Source organism: Herpailurus yagouaroundi, unplaced genomic scaffold, assembly GCF_014898765.1.
Source record: "Herpailurus yagouaroundi ecotype Mexico unplaced genomic scaffold, PumYag 216, whole genome shotgun sequence".
Classification (NCBI taxonomy): Eukaryota; Metazoa; Chordata; class Mammalia; order Carnivora; family Felidae; genus Herpailurus; species Herpailurus yagouaroundi.
Window position 1 is genome coordinate 8872470 of NW_024412447.1, and position 20345 is coordinate 8892814.

Genomic DNA, 20345 nt, shown 5'->3' on the forward strand with positions numbered 1-20345 from the left:
GCCCCTGGCTCTCCCCTAGTGTCTGATGCATCCTGGAAGACTGCTTCTCCTGAAGCCCCTCCTGCCTCTTCCTAATCGCTGGTCACCGGCCATGTGTCTCCCCGGACCAGGGCGGTGGACTTTTCTGGAATGGACAAGTGGGGGGGCCTGGACCCGGGCACGTTGCGAAGCTCCCTTCTGGCGGGGCCCCGGGAGAATGGGGCATCTCTGCTGCTTCCCTTCCCCAGCGGGCTCTCCCTTTCCAGAAACACAGCAAGAGACGGCCTCAGGGCTAAGTGCTGAAGGGGTCGGTTTGAAGGTCCCCAGATCCCCCAGTTGAAAACATTGGGGAGCCGCTGAAGCTGTGGTCTCATGGCCTTTTCCATCCCAGGTACCTGTGGCTGCGGGGTCCAGCCAGCCAGGCAGCAGGAATCCCTCCCACAGCCCAGTGACACTCATGACGAAGCTCCCATTCTGTTTTGTAACTGTTTTCCACGGAGGCCTCCACCTAGGAAAAGATGTCTTGTATTATTTTTAACTTGCAGGCCCTTGAACCTAGCGGCTCCTAGGAATCAGGTGTGCAAAGCAACCAACACTGCTGTATGGACAGGTTCTGCCAGCCGAGGGGGGCCCTGCCGCTGCAGCTCGGGAGGAGGACTTCCAAGGCCTCCCGGGTCTAAAGAAGCCTGTGTCCAGCGAGCCCACTCCATGGACCATTTCCCAGTGAGTGCGGCCGACCCATAGAAGGCTCATCGAAGTCTTGACTCATTGCCCCCAGTAGGTGGAGAGGTAGGGTCCACAGAGCCGGGTGTAGGGGCTCAGCGGGGTGAGTGGGATTCCTTGTTAGACCCTTTTAGAACCTGCTGAACCCGCTTTCCAACCCCGATGTCTCCAGCGCCCCCACGGTTACTGGGGACGGTACAAACAGGGATATCCATCTCAACAGGGATAACCCAGAGGATACTTCCTGGACAGAGCTCAGCGTCTCCCAGCCCCCAGCTCCAAACAAGCAAATGGCCCTGAGCTTTCTTAACATCTTTCAAAACAAGCCAGGCTGAGGAGTATCAGCTGAGCTCTCCCTGGCTTACTCTGGAAGACCGTGCAGGAAGCCACCCTCAGAGCGGATGCTTCCACAGGAATACAATCCCATAAGGCTCATCCCTTCCTGTCGCCTGAGACGGTCAGAGCATTGCAACAGACACGACTGTCTGCACGACACATGTGTGGTGTTTTGAGAGCACGCTGGCTGCAGAAACGGCCACCTGAAATACAGGGTTACTACCCCTCCGGCAGTGGCTGAACCGCCCAACCTGGCCATCCCCAGCCCCATCCTAGTTGAGGGCGCAAGCAGTGGATGCTTAGGTGGACACACGGAATCTGATGGTCTTCATGGTGTAGTTTCAAGAACAAACCCAATGCAGGGTCACCGGTTTGAACGTGACACGATGCACGTCCCAAGGTGGGCTCTGCGTACTGTGCGGACCAGGTGGACCTGAGGTGCGCTCGGTAGGGCTGGAGGAAGGGCCCACTGTCAGATGTCTGGCAAGCACTGGGTGATTCTGGGGGAAGTGGGCTGCTTTGCTTAGTGGCTCTCCCGGCCCTAACGGGCCTCTCCCCAGCAGGCCTGGGTGTGCAGTTTCCCAGATGTACGTTTCCTGTGGAGCCCTTCATTGGCAGAACACCTTGCAGGCTCCGCGTTCATGGTGTTCCAAGGCCCAGCCTGTCAGGGCAAAGGCCTCACAGGCCCCGTGGGGTAGACCCCCCCCACCCCTCGCCAGCTTGCAAGCCTACTGCGTTGCTCACTGGCAGGCCTACATCTAAATGCCCAGTGCGGGGTCTGGGAGGGTCACGACCTTGGGAAGAAGCTATCCTCTACCCTCCTGCTCCAAGTGAGCTTAGGGAGCCACCCACCCTGCAGCCGGGCTCATATAGCCACTGGAAACTCAGCAGCCTCTCCATGGGTCTCCAGATCAATGCCACTTCACAGTGTGTGGTGGCCAGTGACTCCCCCAACCTGACAGGTGATAGAAGGTTCTAGAATGAAGACCTACCATGAACCTTTCTGGGCTACGATGGGGCCCTGGTTCCAAAGTTTGGCACTGAGCAAGTGGCTAGCGAGTATATTTTGTCTCATAAGCAGAAGAGGGCTGGCTGAGCATCCAAGGTGAGCACCCCACAAAACACCAGCGCCAGGAAGCAAACTACACTGCGCCTTCCCCTACTTTTTAACAGCATGGGATGGGAAGGTGGGACCAGACTCTCCGGAGACTTCCCTCTCCTCATTGCATCGCCCACCTCCCTGGGATCAAGCATGACCTGGGCAGAGCCTGGCTCAGAGGCCATCACCAGCTCTGAAGTCGGACATAACTTCAAATGTTCTGTCGATTCTGTTCTCCAACTCACTTCCCAAATGAAAGGACTGGAGAATGGGCTATCAGGGAACTTCATTAAGAGCGAGGGATAAAGGAGAAAACGGTTTCAGGTGGTACCAACGTGTTTAAGCTCAAACGATCCCACTGCCCTCAAACTGTGACAAGCCACACAGGTGGCCGCGGTGCGGGTCAAAGAGGACTGACCCGAGGCGCATTCCCATCACAACCAGCTCCCGGGCAGGGCTCACGCTGTCGTGATGTCAGGGTGCTGAGCAGTCTTCTCTGAAAAGCTAATTGGCTGGGGAGAAAGCCCCTTGTGCTGGGCTTCCCGCCCTTCCGTCCTGGCAGGCAGTCAACTCTGGAGCCGGTGCCCTGGCCAGGCCCAGCGCCAGCTCCCGGCCCCAGGGAGGTGGCTCACATAGGTCTCCCTTGAAAGGAGAGAGAGATCTGCAGGAGTTCCTGCCCCAGTTCTTGCTGCCTCCCGCCGGGACGGAACTCGGCCGACAGCTCCCTGAAGGTGGCGCACACGCGGCGGGCCTCGATGTGTCTGCGGTGGATGGCGTGTTTCCACTGGTGCCGCGCGGCACCCGTGAGCACGAGCAGAGAGCGGCGGGGCAAGGGGACGGCCACCTCCACCTCCTGGCACAGGACGGACCTGCTGGGAGCCATCACACCCTCCACCAAGGCCTCCGGGAAGCCGGATGGGGCCAGACAGAGCAGCAGGCTGCCGGGCGCCTCCCGGGACATGGACAGCACGGTCGGGGACAGGAGGTTGAGGCTCACCAGCCGCTCCCCCCACAGCCAGGCGTCGTCCAGGTGGGGGTCGATGGCCGAGCCCCGCTCAGGGCAGTAGTCCAGGTTACACTGCTCCACGGGCCGGAAGTCCTCCAGGATGGGGTACAGGCCCATCCTCCGCACCACCTCCCGGCTGAAGCTGGGGAGGCCTCTGAAGCCAGCGGTCTTTAGCTTCTGTTTCCTAAAGTTGACTTTGGGGCCATAGTCCTGAAGGGGGCGGACAAAAAAGAAGCAGAGAAGCGTCTTGAGTTTATAGGAATGGCTATCACAGACCAGGGCTGAAGAATCCGATCGCGGTGACCAAGACAAGCAAAAACTCCTGACTCCGTGCATCAGGATCTTGCTCTCCAGCAGCAGGAGGCCTGCACCAATGACAAACAGCCAACACTCAGACGTTGGTAAACGCTAAGGGAGAAAATAAAGCAGGAAAAGGACATGATGTGCTCAGGGGGATGTCTTAGACTACATGCCCCCGAAAGCAGTGCTAAAGACAGAAGGCCCATATGCAGGTAGGGTGTTTTGGGACGGGAGACCAAGGGGTCGGGATGTGGGTAGAAGGAGCGGCGAGGGAGGGCGGGCTAGCCCGAGGCAGCCTCATCAAGCTGATCGAAGCTGGGGATCAGAACCACGAGAGAGAAATTAGCACACAGCCCAGGAGTCAAACTCCCAGCTCCACGCCCAGTCCCAAAAACACGGCCATGCAGACACTTGCCACGTGGGCATTCAAAGCAACACTAGGACACAACGGCCAGAAAGCGGAAACAACCCAGTGTCTGCAATCGGACAAATGGATGAAGCAATGGTGGCAGAGCCACATGACGGAGGAGCTGTTTGTCCAGCTGCAAACAGCGTAGCACCGACACAGGCCGACGTTTTGGTCAGTGAGAGGAGCCGACATAAAAGGCCACATGTGATACAATCCCATTTGCATGAAATATCCAGAACAGGCAAATCCAGAAAGAAAGTAGATTAGTGGTTGCCAGGGGACAGGGGAACAGGGAGCGACTGCTAATGGGTACAGGTTGCCTCTGGGGTGATGGGCACGTTCCAGAAGTAAGGCAGTGGAGATGGCTGTGTGACATTATGAATATACCAAAACAAACCGTACGTGTTAAATGGGCAGATTTTACAGTGTGTGGGTTCTATCTAAAAAAAATAACCCCAAAACAAGTGTTAGGGAGGAAGCTTCTAGAATACACCTCAGACCTGTGGCCCAAGGGATGAGCATATCCTGGCCCCTGCAGTCCCCCTCTAGTGGAGGGGGGCAATGTCTGGTGGAAACATCTTTCTCCTGCCGGCTTTGGCACGACCGAGTGGCTGGGTCCCCCAGGCGGTGGCAGGCTAGAAGGGAGGGCTTGATGCTGGAGCATCTCAGGAGTACCGAGCAGGCTGCTGTGGGGACATCCCAGGAGCACCAAGCAGCAGGGGAAGCCCAGGCTGGGGTGGAAGGCCTGGTGGATTTGTAGCAGAGCAGTGAGTCCATCTGAGGGGGCGTCAATGGGGGTCACCTTCCTCTCCAGTGGAAAGTGACAGAAGAGGGGTAAGGGAAGCTCCTGTGGGAATCCCAGTGACAGATCTGAGGGCTGGGACCTAAAGGGGTGGCAGTGGTAGGGGTGCTGTGTTCTCAGATCCCGAGTATGTCTGAAGGAAGAGAGCTGATGGGGATTACCAATGAGACACAGCGAGGAATCTGGAAAGCTCCACGGTTGCCAGCCTGAGCAGATGGAAGCTGGAATTTGCCAAGGTGGGGACACTACAGGGGGGCACGGGGGTGGGGATGAAGACTCAAAGCTCAGTTCAGGTCTGACAAATAGGAGAAGCCGGCCAGAGACACGAACGTGGGAGTTGCAAACACACACTCATGTCAGAGCCGTGACTCATGGAGCCCGGCAAGGGGGCGTCTGGAAGAGAAGAGGCCCCAGGACTGAGCCTGAAAGTCGGCCACAGGGTTTAGGGCGCAGAGGCCGGGATGGAAGTGCTGAGTACAGTAAGTGGAACAGGAGGAGAGGAGCAGGAGACGGAATAAACAACTCTTCTGAGGAATCGGGCCGCAGAGAGAGCTAGAGCTTACTGGCAGTCTGGTGGAAAAGACCCAGTTGAGGCAAAACTAATGTCGGAGAGAGAGGGGAGCAACACCCGCCAGCATCTTCTGAGTCAGAGGGGGCTAGGCGGAGAGCCGGCTGGGGGGAAAGGGAAGGTTTGGAAGGAGAGCCACAAAAGGGCCACCTTGGGGGAGGTTGGCATGACCTCCAGAGCAGGACGGCCCAGCTCAGGGTTGGAGAGCCAGGACTGGGAGGCGCCCAGCGAGAGGAGCCAGACTTGATGGGGGCTGTGGTTTAGCGGAAGGAGGATGGCGGGGGACGAAAGGGCACAGGAGCAGCAGAGGAAGTGGCGTGATAACTGGCCAGGCACCGAAGTGGGGACGGAAAAGCCCACAGGAGGGGGAGGGAAGGAGAGAAGGCGGCCGATGGATGGCTCTCAGGTCCTGGCCGACAAGGCTGCAGAAAAGAGGGGCTGTCATTCCTGACAAAGAGGAGGCCCAGGACTCGGAGGCCCAAGTATCTCGAAACGGATGGGGAGAGGACTTCGGTGGGAAGGCGAGCGGCAGCCTTCCAGAAACCCTGAGCTGGGCACCAGTCTGCCTTACGGCCCCGCCTCACCGAGTCTGGTGCGTCTGGGGAAGCGGAGCAAGCTGGGCCCTCCTCTGCCCCTCCCTCCAGCACACCCACGCCCCAGCTGCCAGAGCCCCAAGGTCAGAGGAGCTCGCCCCCTAGCGGCCCTGGTGAGGGGGTGTCACGGGTTGTGGCTGCCGAGAGAGGCGCTGGGAGGGAGGTGAGCAAGGCACGGGGCAAGGAGTGTGCAGGGGCCCAGCAGGGTGACTCCTCTCTGACCAGCCAGCCTGGCCCTCCTGGAGTCCCCGGCTCTGGGCCGTCCTACCTGCTTCCTCCGTCCAGACTGGGAGAGCTTCCAAGGCTCCCGGTCCATCAGCTGTACCATCTCAGCTTCTTCCTCCCGGGTCACGAAGTCCTCTATCAGCGTCACACCAGGGAACGGGAAGGCCCAGCCTTCAAAGTCAGACTCCTCAGCCCCCACGGCCCAGCCAGTGTCAGAGTAGTAAATGAAGCGGTGTGTTTTCTGCAAAAGAAAGACGAGGGACCTGGAGCCGCCGAAGCCCTTCCTCACACTGTGTGTGCACCTTCCCCTTCTTAGGAGCAGCCCCTGCCGAGAGCTTCTCCCTCCCCTGGTGCCACTTTGGGAAGCAGCTGGAGTCCAGACTAGGCTGAGAGAGGCAGTGATGCAGAAGCCCTGCCTGGGGCCCTCTCCTTTGTCACATTCCTCAGCTGCAGGTGGGAAGAGCATCCATGTAACCATTTTCTGTTCTGTTTTAAAGATGGGGTGACCCAGGACGAATGAAGTTAAGGAACCGGCTGAAGGCTACACAGCCCAAGGCTGCCCGCGAGTTCACACTGTTCTAGCGTCACTGTGGGGTGTCTCCTGCCCTCCCCAGCGTCTAAAGGAAAGGACTCCGGAGCTGTTCAGAGGGCGAGCACGTTGGACAGCTGGAGGGAGAGGTGGGGAGGACTCCGGGCCCGGCCCTCCTCTGTGGTTGCCCAGGCACTGCCTCAATCTCCCTTCGAAGAAGAGAACTTGCCAGTCATCCTGGAGGAGTGCCCGGCTGACCCCCTCCTGCTGCAGTGCCTTCAGAATCTGCCCCAGGTTTCGGCCAGAGACCATCCGGGTCCCAGGCAGCCCCCGGCCAATGACTCAGCGCAGGTCTGGCTTTTCATACCCAACATGGGACTCCTCTACCAGTCAGTCTGCTCCGGAGCTCCCAGCTGGGTTGGCCATGACTTTGTTCCAGCGGTGTGGCAGCACGAAGCCCTCCCTGACCAATTAATTCTGCTCCCTCCCCTTTTGCATTTCATGGCCGTTGCTACCCACCCCATTGTCCTCTGTCTTCTAGCACTTCACACGGACATGTTACAGTTAGGGAGCCATCCTGGACCTTCTGCTCATCCCACAGACATCAAGTTGAGCAGGTGCTACCCCACAGTGCCCTGTGTCTCCACACCCATGGTCACAGGCAAAGTTCAGACTTTTGGCACTTTTCACGCTTTAATTGCGGTAAGAAAAAAAAAAGTATATATACGTACACACGCATATGTACATATATGTACACATATATGTACACATACGTAAGTATATACGTATATATATAACGCATTCGCCGCCTTCACCACCAAACCTTCACGTTGTGCACCCATCTCCAGCATTTTTTCATCACGTAAAAGCAAACCTCTGTACCCATTAAACCACAACTCCTTCTTTTCCCCCAGGCCCAGGCACCCATCATTCTACTTTCTGACTCTAAGAATCTGATTACTCTCTGAACCTCATATAAGTGGAATCCTACAACATTTACCCTTTTGTGACTGACATTTCAGTCAGTATAATGACCTCAGGATTCATTCATGTCGTAGATGTCAGAATGCCCTTCCCTTTTAAGGTGCATAATATTCTGTACATATTGTGTCACATTTTGTTTATCCACTCATCCACTGATGGATGCTTACATCGCTTCCACTTTTTAGCTACTGGGAATGAGGCTGCTGTGAAGGTGGGTGTACAAATCTCTCTTCAAGTGTCTGCTTTCAATTCTTTTGGGTGTATACCCAGAATTGCTGGATCATACAGTAATTCTACTCTTAATTTACTGAGGAATCACCATACTGTTTCCCACTGACCCTTCCAAGCTTTTGCCAGGGACACTGTGACAGTTTCTTCCTTGGCTTCCCAGGCTCCATACTTTCCTATCCTTCCCTCCCCCTCCCAGGATCTTTCTAAAACTCACGTGTTAACTTCCTTTAAAACCCTCAGCAGCTCTCCATGGCCCTCAGGACAAATCCAGGCTATCCAGCAGCCACACACAGAGCCCTCTGTGATCAGGCCCCACTGACCACCCCCCCAAGCATCACCCTCCTTCCAAACACACGCACCTACCCCAGGCCTTTTTTCTAAGCAGCTCCCCCAGTGGAAATGTCCTCGTCCACCTCAAAGGTTCTAAGTACTTTTTCATTAATTAACTTGAATTAATTTCCTCCTTGCCCACTTCTGCCCAACGGTTTCTAGGACCTTCGCCTTGCCTGGTTTTCGGCATCCTTTCCTCTTTCCGGTTCGTCTCCCCACTCCGTGAAGCTCCTGGCCCCACGGGGGGTTACGTGGAGGTCCGCTGTCACACTACCCCCCACCCCCAGGGCTCAGAGGGGAGTTGCAGTCAGATGGCACCCACTCCAGCCCCTTCCCCAATCCAAACCCCCCTCAAAGCACTCATCTGATCCTGCAACACCCCCACGGCGAGGGTCTCTGACACGGGTTGAACCGGGGCCCATCTTCGTAGCCAGTTTGGGCCTCAGTTTCCCTATCTGAAGAAGGGAGTTATGGCACGGCCCCTCCCCAACCCTCACCTGCGGGGGGTGCTGCCAGGGCGGGTCACCTCCGCGCTGCCGCTCGCAGATCAGACAGGTCCGGATGCCCTTGCAGCCGCATTCCCGGAGGACTTCGGGGGCCGCCACCGCCGCAGCCGCCATCGCCGCGTCCTGGCGGCCAAAGCGCAGGCGCGGGGCCGCGGGGGCCGCTGGGAGTCGTAGTCAGCCCGCGGGGCACGAGGTCCGCCGGGCCGCTTCCTTCCGGTCGTCGCCCCCGACGGGCTCGCGCGGCGCCGCCTCCAGAGCTCCGCCAGCCGCGGACGTTAACTTCGGTCTCCAGGAGGCACGGACTCGGCCGGACGCCGGTGCCGCCGACCGGCCAGCGCGGGTCGCGTCTCCTCGCCATGGGGCCCCTCTCGGCGCGGCTGCTCATGCAGCGGGGGCGTCCCAAGAGCGACCGGCTGGGGAAAATCCGGAGCTTGGAGTAAGAGGCGGGCCGGGGGCGACGGGGGTCCGCCGGGCCGGGGGGGGGGGGGGGGGGGCGGGGGACACACAGCCCGCCACCCGGGCCTGCGTCGCCCGCTGGGAGTGAAGAAAGTCTGCGACCCATGCCCACTCCCTCCCTGGCCCCGTTATCGCCTTGTCGGTTAGGCGGAGGCTGATCACTCGGGCCAAACTCAGGGCTGCCGTTATGAGAGGGGCCGGCTGGGCCCTGAGTGGCCTTTTCCCTGAAGGGGGCCCGGGCTTAGGGGGAGACAGTCCTGCAGAAAGGGTATTGAGCAACTTGTTGAGCTAATTCCCGAGGCCCAGGGCAGCACAGAGGAATTCCCATAGAGGATGAGGGAAAGCGTTCTGGAGGTGCCAGCTGTACTCAGTTGTAAAGTAGTTACTAGATTTTAAGAAGGAAAAGCTGTGCATGAAGGTGATCCTCTGCTGGAAAAGGCTTCGGAGGCACCCTGGACTGTCCTGGGGGGGGGGGGCTCCTCCCCTCCCCTCCCCCTCCCCTCAGCCCTCCCTGTCTGCCCCCACCCAGCTTGTCTGGCCTGAAGCTGCTCTCGGAGCACTTGGACCCCAAGCTCCTGAGCCGCTTGACGCAGCTGCAAGAGCTGGACCTTTCCAACAACCAGCTGGAGACGCTGCCCGCCAATCTGGGCTTGTCCCACCTGCGCATCCTCCGCTGCGCCAACAACCAGCTGGGAGACGTCACTGCCTTGTGTCAATTCCCGCAGCTTGAGGAGCTGAGCCTGGAAGGCAACCCCTTCCTGACTGTAAGTAGGGTACCCCCTCCCCCACCTGCCCCGTACCCAGGGCCGGCACGCTTGGGGTGAGCCACAGGTGGACACTGAGCCACTCTCCCTCATCCCCCAGGTCAGTGACAACCTGAAAGTCTCCTTTCTCCTGCCCAAGCTCCGTAAGGTCAATGGCAAGGATGCTTCCTCCACTTCCTCTCAGGTGGAGAACCTAAACCGGGAGCTGACCAGCAGGGTAAGGGAGCCAGCAGGCTTCTCTGGTGTTTGGAAACGCTTGGGGACCTTGAGGAATGAGCAACACTGGGGGAACCCCGAGTGAGGGTCACGGGAGTGCTCTGCCCTGATACTGAGTGGCCTTTATGTCCTAGCCTGACATGTTGCTCTGAGCCTGGCTGTGGTGCTTGGTCTCTCGTCCTGAGAGGTCTGGCTCTCCAGGTGTGGGAGCGGGGCCCGGCCAGGGAGGCTAAGACACTTTCAAGTAACCTTACTCTGGGCCCGCTTCTCCTTGGGGCTGTTGCTCACGTGTGGGTTGTTTAGGACTGTGTATGCTGCAGCTAAGAAGGCTGTGGTTCAGGGAGACTTCCAGGAGACAGTGAGGTGGAGACAATTGGGGCCAGAAGATTGGATGCAGAGGTTCCACAGAGGGTCCAGGAGATCTGGGGTGGGCTGGGCTTGAATCTGGTCCCTCTGGTGGCAGGTCACCGCTCACTGGGAGAAGTTCATGGCCACACGGAGCCCAGAGGAGGAGGCAGAGAAGGCCCAGGCTGACTTTGTGAAGTCCGCAGTCAGGAACGTCCGCTATGGGCCTGAGTCCCTCAGCGAGTTCACCCAGTGGCGGGTATGGCCTCACCCTGCTGTGCTGGGAGTTGGTTCTCCCAGATCCTCTATGGCTCCCATGCCTTCAGTTGCCCTGGAAGCCTCTGGCCATAAGGATTTATGGGAGAGTGGCATGGGTCAGGGAAGGCTGACTTAATGGTTGCATGGGAAGCACAGGCTGTTTGTCCCAGCAGTTGGGGAGGGGCTGGGGGCCCCCAGGACTGCATGTACCCAGTTTCCTGATGTCCTGGCCCCACATAGGTGCAGATGATTTCCGAGGCGCTGGTGGCCTCTGGTGGGACCCAGGTGCATGAGACCGGCATCCCGGAGAGGCCTTCAAAAGCCACAGCCGCCCAGGAGCCCAGGGTAGGTGTATCATGCAGCTCTCAAGGCTCCACAGGCCTGTCTTGGCCTTTCCCGCCTAGGGAGACTAGAGGAGGGAAGGGGAGGGGTCCTGGAAATGAGCCCAGGAGATGGCCTCTGATGCCTGGGCGAGTTCAAGCTGACCTTGGGCCAACCCTGGCTTTCTACACCCATGGGAGAGTGATGCAGAGGAAGGAAGCCCTGGGCAGATGGGCCCATGGTCACCAGGCTCTTCTCAGCCCAGCCTTGACCCCCTCCACAGGCCAGACCGATGGCCTTGAAACGATCGGGTGACGTCTCACTCAGCTTGTCTCCCAGCAAGCGGGGATGCCCCTCCCCACCGGCCCATGTGGAGGGCAGCCCCACGGGCTCCGATGGCAGCCAGGTAAGCTCGCAGGGGCCAGGAAGCAGCTGGGCAGCTGGCAGGGAGTGAGGGCTGGGGCAGCTGTGAACCCCACCTCTGCCCCCACAGCCTGCCCTGGACCTGGAGCCCCTGCACTTTCTGCAGTGTCACAGCAAGAACAACAGCCCTCGGGACCTGGAGACCCAGCTCTGGGCCTGCGCCTTCGAGCCGGCCTGGGAGGAGGGTACATCCTTGTGGGGCAGGCAGGGCCAGGGTGACAGCCAAGGGAACGAGCAGGGACAAGCTTTCTGGTCAGGGGGCCGCCTCGGTGGATGGGGGACCTGCGAGAGACAGCTCGTGAAGTGTCGTCAAGGCCCGGAAGGAGCTGCTGGGGCAAACCTCACAGGAAACGCTTTTACTTAGGCTGACCCCTCACAACAGGGCAGGCAGGGGCCACATCACAGACCGTGGCCACGTGTGGCGGGGAGGCCGTGTGTGTGATAGACTGTCAGACGGGCATCGTACTGCACAAGTACAAGGCGCCTGGCGAGGTGAGTGCCGGGGCCCTGCTTGCAGGTGCGGGACTGTGGGCAGAGTGCCGGGGTTGGGAGCCCAGGCTCAGCCACCCGCTCGCTAGGTGACTCTGTTCTGCCGGGCTTCAGTGCCGCAGGCCTGACCTAGCAGGCACCGTGCGCACGTAGCCCTGCCCCTTAGTGACGCCCTCTCCCTCCTCTCCCCCAGGAGTTCTTCTCGGTGGCCTGGACAGCCCTGACAGTGGTCACGCAGGCAGGCCACAAGAAGCGCTGGAGTGTGCTGGCGGCTGCAGGCCTGCGGGGCCTGGTCCGGCTGCTGCACGTGCGTGCTGGCTTCTGCTGCGGAGTCATCCGGGCCCACAAGAAGGCCATCGCCACCCTCTGCTTCAGCCCCACCCACGAGACCCACCTCTTCAGTAAGACCCTCTCCCACACCCCTGAGGTGTCCCCAGCACCCAGACGCCTCAGTGCGCCCTCCCCAGCACGGTAGGGAGCTCCTGCTGCTGGCGGGCTTCATTTCATGGCTGGCGCCACGCTCTGCTCTGGCAGTAGTAGGAACAGCGTGGCTTTGCGGACGACTGACAGGGTGTCAGATCCTGGCTTTGCCCCCAGCTGCTCCATGGCCTTGAAGCTTTCCCACAGCCTGGGCTGCCCTGTGACCTGGGTGGACACCCCTGCCCCCCAAGAGTGGTAAGCCAGACAAGGGTGATGTGTGAGCAGAGGCCTAAGAAGATGGCTGCGTGCCGTGGGGCACGTTAGATTAGGGCGAGGTAGGCAGCATAGGCACTCGAGCCCTCCGTGGCCCAGCTGTGGCCCAGCCTGCCTCGGGCTGGCCTTGTGACCACGGCCTCAGCCTGGAATGGAGTCCGCGGGAGGGAGCAGGGCCTCCTCAGAGCCGCCTCTCCCCTTCCCATCCCCTGCCCAGCGGCCTCCTATGACAAGCGGATCATCCTCTGGGACGTCGGGGTGCCCAACCACGATTATGAATTCCAGGCCAGGTGATGATGCTGAGGGGCGGGGCGGGGCAGGGTGGGGGGGGGGGGGCCGGGGCGCCAACACAGGGCTGCGGCCTCACACTCTTCCCCACCTGCCGGCAGCCAGCTGCTCACACTCGATGCTGCCTCCATCCCGCTGCGCCTCTGCCCTGTGGCGTCCTGCCCGGAGGCCTACCTGCTGGCTGGCTGCGAGGGTGGCTGCTGCTGCTGGGACGTGCGCCTGGACCAGCCTCAGAAGAGGAGGTGAGGCCGGCCCGGGAGGCCTCGAAAGCCTGGCCGCGGCCAGTCCAGATGTCTGACCCTGAGTGGGACTGCCGGGGGTGGTGCCCAAGCTGTGCCCTGTTCTGGGCAGCCAGAGGCTGTTTTCAGGGGCCTCTTCCCAAGTCTGGTCTGTCCCCACCTCCTGCCAGTCTCTCGAGGAAAGCCTCGTGACCCATTCCTTCCCTGGTGTTCATTGGGGGGGAGGGGGACCGGGCCGGGTCACTTCTCTGAGCTGTGATCACCTCACCTTTGAGGGCAATGGGGAGGCACGGGGCTCATCTGTACCACCTGGTAGGCCAGAGACTGAGCTCAGCATAGCATCCCTGCCCTTGCGGGGCTCACAGCCTTGTGGCAGAGACAGGCATTAAAAAAGATGGCCTGTTACCCCCAAGGTGTGAGGTCAGGTGCAAAGGAAGACTAAGGTACCATGTGAGCCTAGCAGGGAGTCAGGCAGAGGGGGGAGGTGCTCACACAGAGGCAGCAGTCTGTGCACAGGGTGGGGACAGCTGGGAAGCTGGAGGAGATGGCACAGGAGGTGGTAAGGTTGCTCGGGCCGGGGCCACTGGCTGTCGGCCCCGGTAAGATTGTGAATTTTGTCCTAAATGCAGTCGATGGCCTGGGAAGAACCTTAGAGGTGGGTGACAGGAGTGAGGCAGCTGCTACATGGAGGCAAATCCCAGAAGCTTCACGGGCTGGAGCAGTTGTCTGGCCCAGTGCTTGTGGTGGCCCTGTGCCACACCTGGTTAAGCCCTGGGCCTGCCCCCTACCCTTTGCCCACCCACATCTGTCTGGGGGCCAAGCCCTATGGTGGCCCACGCCTCAGATGGGTCTGCTGCTCCTCAGCTGCCTCTCTGGCTCCAGGTGGCACGGGGACCGTGGGCAGCTGCCGGGCAGCCTTTCCAAGCAGCGTCGACCCCATCCGCTTCTCAGCTTGGAAAAGTGCAGCAGTCACTTCCCACCACCCTCTGGCTCCCTGCACCGGCCCAGAACTGCCTGCCTCTCCAGACCATGCCCAGCCCCGCCCCCCAGGATGGGGTGGGAGAACCAGCCCCTCCTGCTCCCGAGTTCCCACCACCTGTGGCTGTGTCCCCAGGGGTGCTGGCTCCCCTTCCAGGGCAAAGCCGAACCTCTCCAGGGCCCGGGACATCTCCTAGTTGGGGCAGAGGGTACATCTAGAGGCACACGGCTCCTGTCCGTGCAGGGGTAGCTGACCAGTATCTGCTGCTGCCCCGCAGGGTGTGTGAGGTGGAGTTTGTCTTCTCCGAGGGCTCGGAGGCACCAGGGCGGAGAGTGGACGGGCTGGCGTTTGTGAATGAGGATGTCGTGGGTGAGTGAGCCCTGCTCAGGGACAGCCTGGCTTCCTGAGAACCAAGGATAGGCCCCGGTAAGGCCTTTGTGGGTCGCTTCTCCCTGGGCTGGGTTTTTTGGTTTAAAATTTTTTTATTTTGAGAGCGAGCACAAGCGGGAGAGGGGCAGAGAGGAGAGACAGAATCCCAGGCAGGCACTGCACCATCAGTGCAGAGCCCAACGTGGGGCTCAAACTCCCCAACTGCGAGATCGTGACGTGGGATGAGATTAAGAGTCGGATGCTTAACCGACTGAGCCACTCAGGCGCCCCTCCCTGGGCTGGGGTTTAGGGGCTCCTGAGGGGTCCCCGCTATGCAACAGAAGTGTTTGTGGAGAGGGCCCCCCCCAACCCCAGTTCTCGCCCACAGCCTCCAAGGGGAACAGCCTGGGCACCATCTGCCTGTGGAGCTGGAGCCAGACGTGGGTGGGCCGGGGCAAGCAGTCCACACTAGCGGTGGTGGTCCTGGCTCGGCTGCAGTGGTCACCCACTAAGCTGGCCTACTTCTCGCTCAGCACCTGTCCTGGTGGGCCTCCCCCCCCCCCCCCCCCAGCCACCCCATCCTGCCCTCCACCTCCCAGAGTTCCGCCCCACCTTCAATCTCAACGTGTGTGTCCTGGCAGATGAGGGCATCGTGCTGTGTGGAGACGAGGAGGGCAACGTGTGGGTCTACGACGTCAGGCACATCCTGACCCAGCAGCCTCCACTGCCAGCAGCTCCACAGGCCCCGACGCAGGTAGGCACCGCGTGTCCCTCTCCTGCCGCCGGGACTGCTGTGTAGGAAGCGGGAGCCCAGCCCCCCTCTCTTCCCCCCAGATCCTTAAGTGGCCCCAGCCCTGGGCCCTCGGCCAGATGGTGACCAAGACCATGGTGAACACAGTGGTGGCCAACCCCACCTTTACCTACCTCACCGCTCTGACAGACTCCAATATCGTGGCCATCTGGAAGAGACCGTAGCCAGAGCAGGGCCTCCTGCCTGTCGCGGAGCACCAGGGACACAACTTAACTTATTCAGCTTTGGGGCTAATGACAGGGAGCTTTTTATCGGCGAATGTTTTTATTAAAGTCTCTACTGTTTAAGAGAAGACTGGAGAGCGGTTTGTGGCCCCGTCTGGCGTTCCTAGTCTGAGACGGGCAGGCGGACCTGGCAGCTGAGGGACTCCTGGAAGCACTGCCTCCCTGGCCGCCCCCAGCTTTGCACTTGTTGGTCTAGAATGAGGGATCGCGCCACCTTCTCAGACAAAACTCTGAGTCTTCCACTCTGAAATACAGCCCCAGAGTAACCGTGCAAGAGGTCATCTACCTCCATGGAGCCTCGCAATCCACATGCTGTGTGGTCACCTTGCTTTAGCCCACATCCAGGTCTCTTCCTGCCACACTTTTATTCGGAAGGTAAAACAGACTCTATGTACATACACATTGGCTCTGGAGGGAGGGGCTCACCAGGATGTCCCCGAAGCTGGAGAAGCAGCTCTCTACTTGAGGCCTGGAGAAGGTTCCATTGCAGGTGCCAAGCAAGACCCCTCCAGCTTTCTATTCGATGCCTTCTTGCTTGTCTTTGATGGCCACCTGAGCAGAGAGGGGCAGCAGAGCACTTAGCCGGAGAGGCCCGGGGCTGGGTGCTGGGAACACAACCCCAGGGTCCCTGACAGAGGTCTGCCAGGGAACTGCCACCCTGGCCCCTCTCCTGGGAGCCGGGCAGTCAGCAGCGGCCCCACCCCATCTGTGCAAGGTGCAGATGACACAGATGTTAAAATCTGACAAGCCGTGGATCTTTCCCACTCTATCTTGGGTCTAGACTTTGAGCCCCCCCTAACTATGGGGCCCCCACCCCAGGATGAGCTGCCTCCTCCAGAAATGCCCTGGAAGCAGCCAGGCCTTACAAACCAGAGTAGCCGACACCACAGAGAAGACTTGGGGGAGGAGCCCCAAGGGGCCATAAGAGCACCCAAGGAAAGCCTGGAGCCCTCAGTAAGGTCCCACCCATGCGTGCAGACAGAAGGCTCCATAACCCCTTAGTCCGCAGTTGCTCGAGACTATAGTCACATCCTTGCTCTGTCACCACCTGCCCCCAATGGTTGCCCCGGATGTGGGCACGAGAACATCCCCGCCCCCCTGCACAGCTGGCTCCTCACCCGGAATCGCTCTTCCAGCAGCGAGAGCTCACTGATGAGGTCTGTGATGGCATTGGTGAAGGCCTCCTGGGGGCTGTAGTCCGGTGTGGTCTGCACCCGAATGATGATCTTGTGCTCCAAGGGGTGGGGGACTTTGTAGCCCGCAAATAGCACCTGGGGGTCCTTCAGCAGCTGTCTGGGACACACAGATGGCCAGTGTGACGCAGGGAGGCTGAGCCTAGCACCCCTGGGGATTACCAGGCCTATAACCAAGGAATCTTCCCATTGGGTTGAAACCTATAAGCAAATACAGCCGGGGGGCTGACCCCAGGTGGCTCCCTGCTCTTGATTTCCCCAAAAAAATCCTGAAAGAAAACGCTTCGAAGATAGACCACATGGGAAAGCCTCTCATAAACACATCTGTGGGAATCCCACGTGGTAAGCAGGATTTCCAGAAAACTTCCCTCAGGGGAAGTCAAAAGAGCCCTCCCTAGGCAGCCAGGATTCAGTAAACCAGAACACAAAATACGAAGCCCAGCTTCCAGCCCGATGAGAGCAGTAAAGGCAGCAGGGGGAGAAATCGAAGTCCTCTGGGCAACACGGGCTGGCAGCTGCTGCCCACACACAGAGGGCCCCGTTCTGCAAGGCTGTGGCGAACTGAACTGAAGCCCGGGGGACGTGCCTCGCCTTGCATGGGAGCGGCGAGGCCCCAGGAGGGCCTGAGCACCACCACCCGGCTCAGGGCAGGACTCGGCCAGAGAGAAGACAGGCGGCCAAGTCCACCTCCTCCTCTCAGCCGGGAGACCGGGCAGGCTCCTGCCCACGACCTCAAACCTTGGAAAGACCCGGCCTCACCGATAGTGCTTTTCATCAGTGAAACAAATCCTTGGGCCAGAACAGCAATCGCATCTGGCCGGGAGCTCACTGGCGTAAACAGACACCCACTAACCAACATCCGCGCTCTGTCCACAGGGGCGCCAGATCACCACAGCCTCTCTCCCACCTCTTTCCTTTACTCTGTACGTTACAGTCTCTGGCACGTGTTATCTTGGCAAGCCAGGTGTTACTGAGGTCACCGTGACAAACCGGGGTGGCTGGGGTGGGGGGCCACTAATCCTGACTGCTGCTCCGTGCCCAGCCCCAAAACACAAGTAGGTCTGCTCTCCTCTGGCTCACTGCGCGTTCGCTTCCTTTCCTCAGCCAGATGAGCCAACACAGAAACATGGCTACGCGAACCGACACGGGTCAGTGTCCTGCAGAAAATGCACGTTTACGTGCGAGCTGCCAGAACTTCCAGTAGCTCAGAAAGACCAGGAAATCTGGAATTTCTGCTCTGCCTCAGAGAGCCCCCTAAACACTGCCCAAGAGCCTTTGACTTGGAACTTACGATTTAATGATGTTTCCTAGCGTGTGGTCTTCTTTGTTGATGGTGAACAAACAGGCATTGGGTACCTTGGTGTCCTTGTTAATGGTAATCCTAGGAAGAGACAAGAGCAACTGATGGGGAACAGGGTCTCTCCTCCTCCAAGTCTAAACCCTGCCCTTCAACACTGGCCCAAGTCCTACCTCCTCCTGGAAGCCTTCCTCAATCTCTTCAACCACAAAGACCTCTGACTCAGCGCGCAGGGTGGCTACGCCCTGATTCTGCCGGGACCCTCACCTACTCTGGACTGTTCCTTGTTCCTAAAGCAGAGTTCCTCCGCCTTGGCACCACTGGCATTTAAGGGCGGATAGTTCGTTTTTGTTGGGGGCTGTCTTGTACACCGCAGGACACGACCGGTATCCCTGGTCCCTTCTCACTAACTGCCAGGAGCACCCCCTTCATGACAACGAAAAATGCAGACACTGCCAAAGCCCCCCTGGGGGGGCAAAATGGGCCCCAGTCGACAACCCCTGCTCCCAAGGGAGACTAAGTGGCTGGTAAGGGCTAGACCACAGAGCCCTCCCTGCATGCCAGGCTGTTAAGAGAAGGAAAAGCCGATGCTTAATTGGCTTTCCGTAAATTACCTCGTTAAGCTCTCCTAAGAGAAAATCCTGTGATTGAATACAGCAAGAAGCCCATTTTCCAGAGGAGGCTTCAAGCAGATTAAGTCACTTGCCCAAAGGTATGGAGACGTTAAGTGGGGGATCCAGGAGCCAAGTCCAGTCTGAGACCACGAGACACCCTTCTCCTTCCCCCTGCAGGCAAGAGGTCACCCAGGGTTCCCCACGGGCGAGTGAAGATCGGACTAGAGCCTAGGAGTCATCACTCTGGCTGCATCAGGAGGATGAAAGCAGCGGCCAGGAAGAGAAATGAGGAGGCTCTCAGATCCCAGAGGAAAAGCACTCTGGCATCAGGTACCCTGAGTTCCGATACAGACCGCCACTTCCTGTGTGCCGGGGCAGTTACTCAGCCTCTCTGAGCCTCAGTTTCCTCCTCTGCAGAATGGAGACATTCACCACCGCCCGGCAGGGCAGTCTCAAGTTTGGCGTACGCAGGGCGAAGCGGACGGGACGCCCAGTAAAAAGCTGCTTCCGTCCTCCCGGCAGTGGACGAGCCGGAGGAGCCCCAGACTCTGCCCGCGGCCCCCGGCCCGCCCCGCCTCCACTTACTTCTTCTCGCCCTCGAAGAGCAAGAACGACTCGAAGGCGGGAGGGGCGTTCATCCTAGCGTCGCAGCCGCCACCACCGCCGCCGGCAGAATCCTATAACACCACCTCTTCCGGGTTAGAGGCTGCTTCCGGGTTACTCCGGCCGGACCGAACCCGTGTGAAGACCGGCTGATTGCCCCCTATCGGCCCGGAGGATGTACCGCAGGCACGAGAAAAGCCCGTGGGACCGAAGGCGGGGGCGGGGGGGGGCTGGTGGTTCTGCGCATGCGTAAACCCGGAGTCGGCTCCGTGTGCTCGTTCACCTGTGGGCCCGCTTCGGCCACCGCTCGCGGTGCTGGCAGCTGCTCTGCTGGTGCTGAGAGGGCCTCACCGGGCTAAGCGGCAATGTGCCCCTCTCCGCTTCCCCGTGCCCCTTGATCCTTCTTTGCAGATGTGCCCTCGGAGTACCCAGCGAGGCCCTCGGAGGATGGAGCCAGGGCGCAGTGGGCAGCTGTGGCCGGCGGGGGGCGGAAGACGCCTCACGGGCTCCCGGTCCCCGGGCCAGTGGGTTGTGAAGCCCCCGCCAAGGCCGCCTGCCACGGGCCCCCGGCTGTGCCGTCCCTGGCTGGCCAAGGGGGCTTGTGGCCTAATGAGCTTCTTGTTAGCCAGACAGCGGGTAAGGGCTGGGGACAGGTGTATCCAAGGGGGATAGAGGAGCTTGGAGGGGCAAGTGTAGGAGTCTGTTTTCATTGGTTGGTATTCGGCAGACTACGGTTTAGGGGTTTTTGGTTTTTTTAATGACTGCTGTTGAGATCTATCCCAAAGCCAATTTAATCTTTTTTTTTTTTTAATGTTTATTTGTGAGAGAGGGGTAGGGGGACAGGATTCAAAGTGGGCTCTGTGCTGACAGCAGAGGGCCCCACGTGGGGCTTGAACTCAGGAGCCCGGAGCTCACGACCCTGTCCAAAGTCGGAAACTTAAAGGTCGGAGGTTTAACTGAGCCACCCAGGCGCCCCTACTACTGTTTAAAGGCCCTGCCTGAGCTGGCAGAACCAAGGGCCTGGGTCTCCCATAAGCTACCGAAGCCTCAGCAGCGGAGGAGCCCCCAAGGAAACCCGGAGCTTCCACAGCACTTCCTGGGAGGGGCTGTTTCCTCCTGAGCTTTGGGCCCCTGGGGTGAGGA

The 20345-nt window shown here is 59.6% G+C and overlaps 3 protein-coding genes across 5 annotated transcripts; 1 reads left to right on the forward strand and 2 right to left on the reverse strand.

The window, feature by feature from the left end:
• Window positions 1-2406: 2406 nt before the first annotated feature.
• On the reverse strand, window positions 2407-8773 carry ALKBH4 (alkB homolog 4, lysine demethylase). Its single transcript, XM_040456068.1, has 3 exons — window positions 8612-8773; window positions 6084-6281; window positions 2407-3353 (listed from the first exon to the last, which is right to left on the reverse strand). The coding sequence occupies exons 1-3, from the start codon at window positions 8732-8734 to the stop codon at window positions 2766-2768; spliced, it is 909 nt and encodes a 302-aa protein (XP_040312002.1). The 5' UTR covers window positions 8735-8773; the 3' UTR covers window positions 2407-2765.
• Window positions 8774-8836: 63 nt separating this feature from the next.
• Window positions 8837-18293, forward strand: LRWD1 (leucine rich repeats and WD repeat domain containing 1). 3 transcript variants are annotated; one of them, XM_040456065.1, is made up of 15 exons: window positions 8837-9056; window positions 9606-9840; window positions 9941-10057; window positions 10520-10660; window positions 10900-11004; window positions 11264-11386; window positions 11474-11588; window positions 11786-11895; window positions 12086-12293; window positions 12803-12875; window positions 12972-13115; window positions 14369-14460; window positions 14849-15004; window positions 15102-15214; window positions 17793-18293. In XM_040456065.1, the coding sequence occupies exons 1-15, from the start codon at window positions 8977-8979 to the stop codon at window positions 17997-17999; spliced, it is 2019 nt and encodes a 672-aa protein (XP_040311999.1). In that variant the 5' UTR covers window positions 8837-8976; the 3' UTR covers window positions 18000-18293. The 3 variants fall into 3 exon arrangements, with proteins under 3 accessions (XP_040311999.1, XP_040312000.1, XP_040312001.1); XM_040456066.1 differs by lacking the exon at window positions 17793-18293 and adding an exon at window positions 15295-15563 and having other exon boundaries at window positions 8840-9056; XM_040456067.1 differs by lacking the exon at window positions 17793-18293 and adding an exon at window positions 15295-15563 and having other exon boundaries at window positions 8841-9056; window positions 12975-13115.
• On the reverse strand, window positions 15842-19316 carry POLR2J (RNA polymerase II subunit J). Its single transcript, XM_040456072.1, has 4 exons — window positions 19185-19316; window positions 17980-18069; window positions 16614-16788; window positions 15842-16047 (listed from the first exon to the last, which is right to left on the reverse strand). The coding sequence occupies exons 1-4, from the start codon at window positions 19235-19237 to the stop codon at window positions 16012-16014; spliced, it is 354 nt and encodes a 117-aa protein (XP_040312006.1). The 5' UTR covers window positions 19238-19316; the 3' UTR covers window positions 15842-16011.
• Window positions 19317-20345: the final 1029 nt, after the last annotated feature.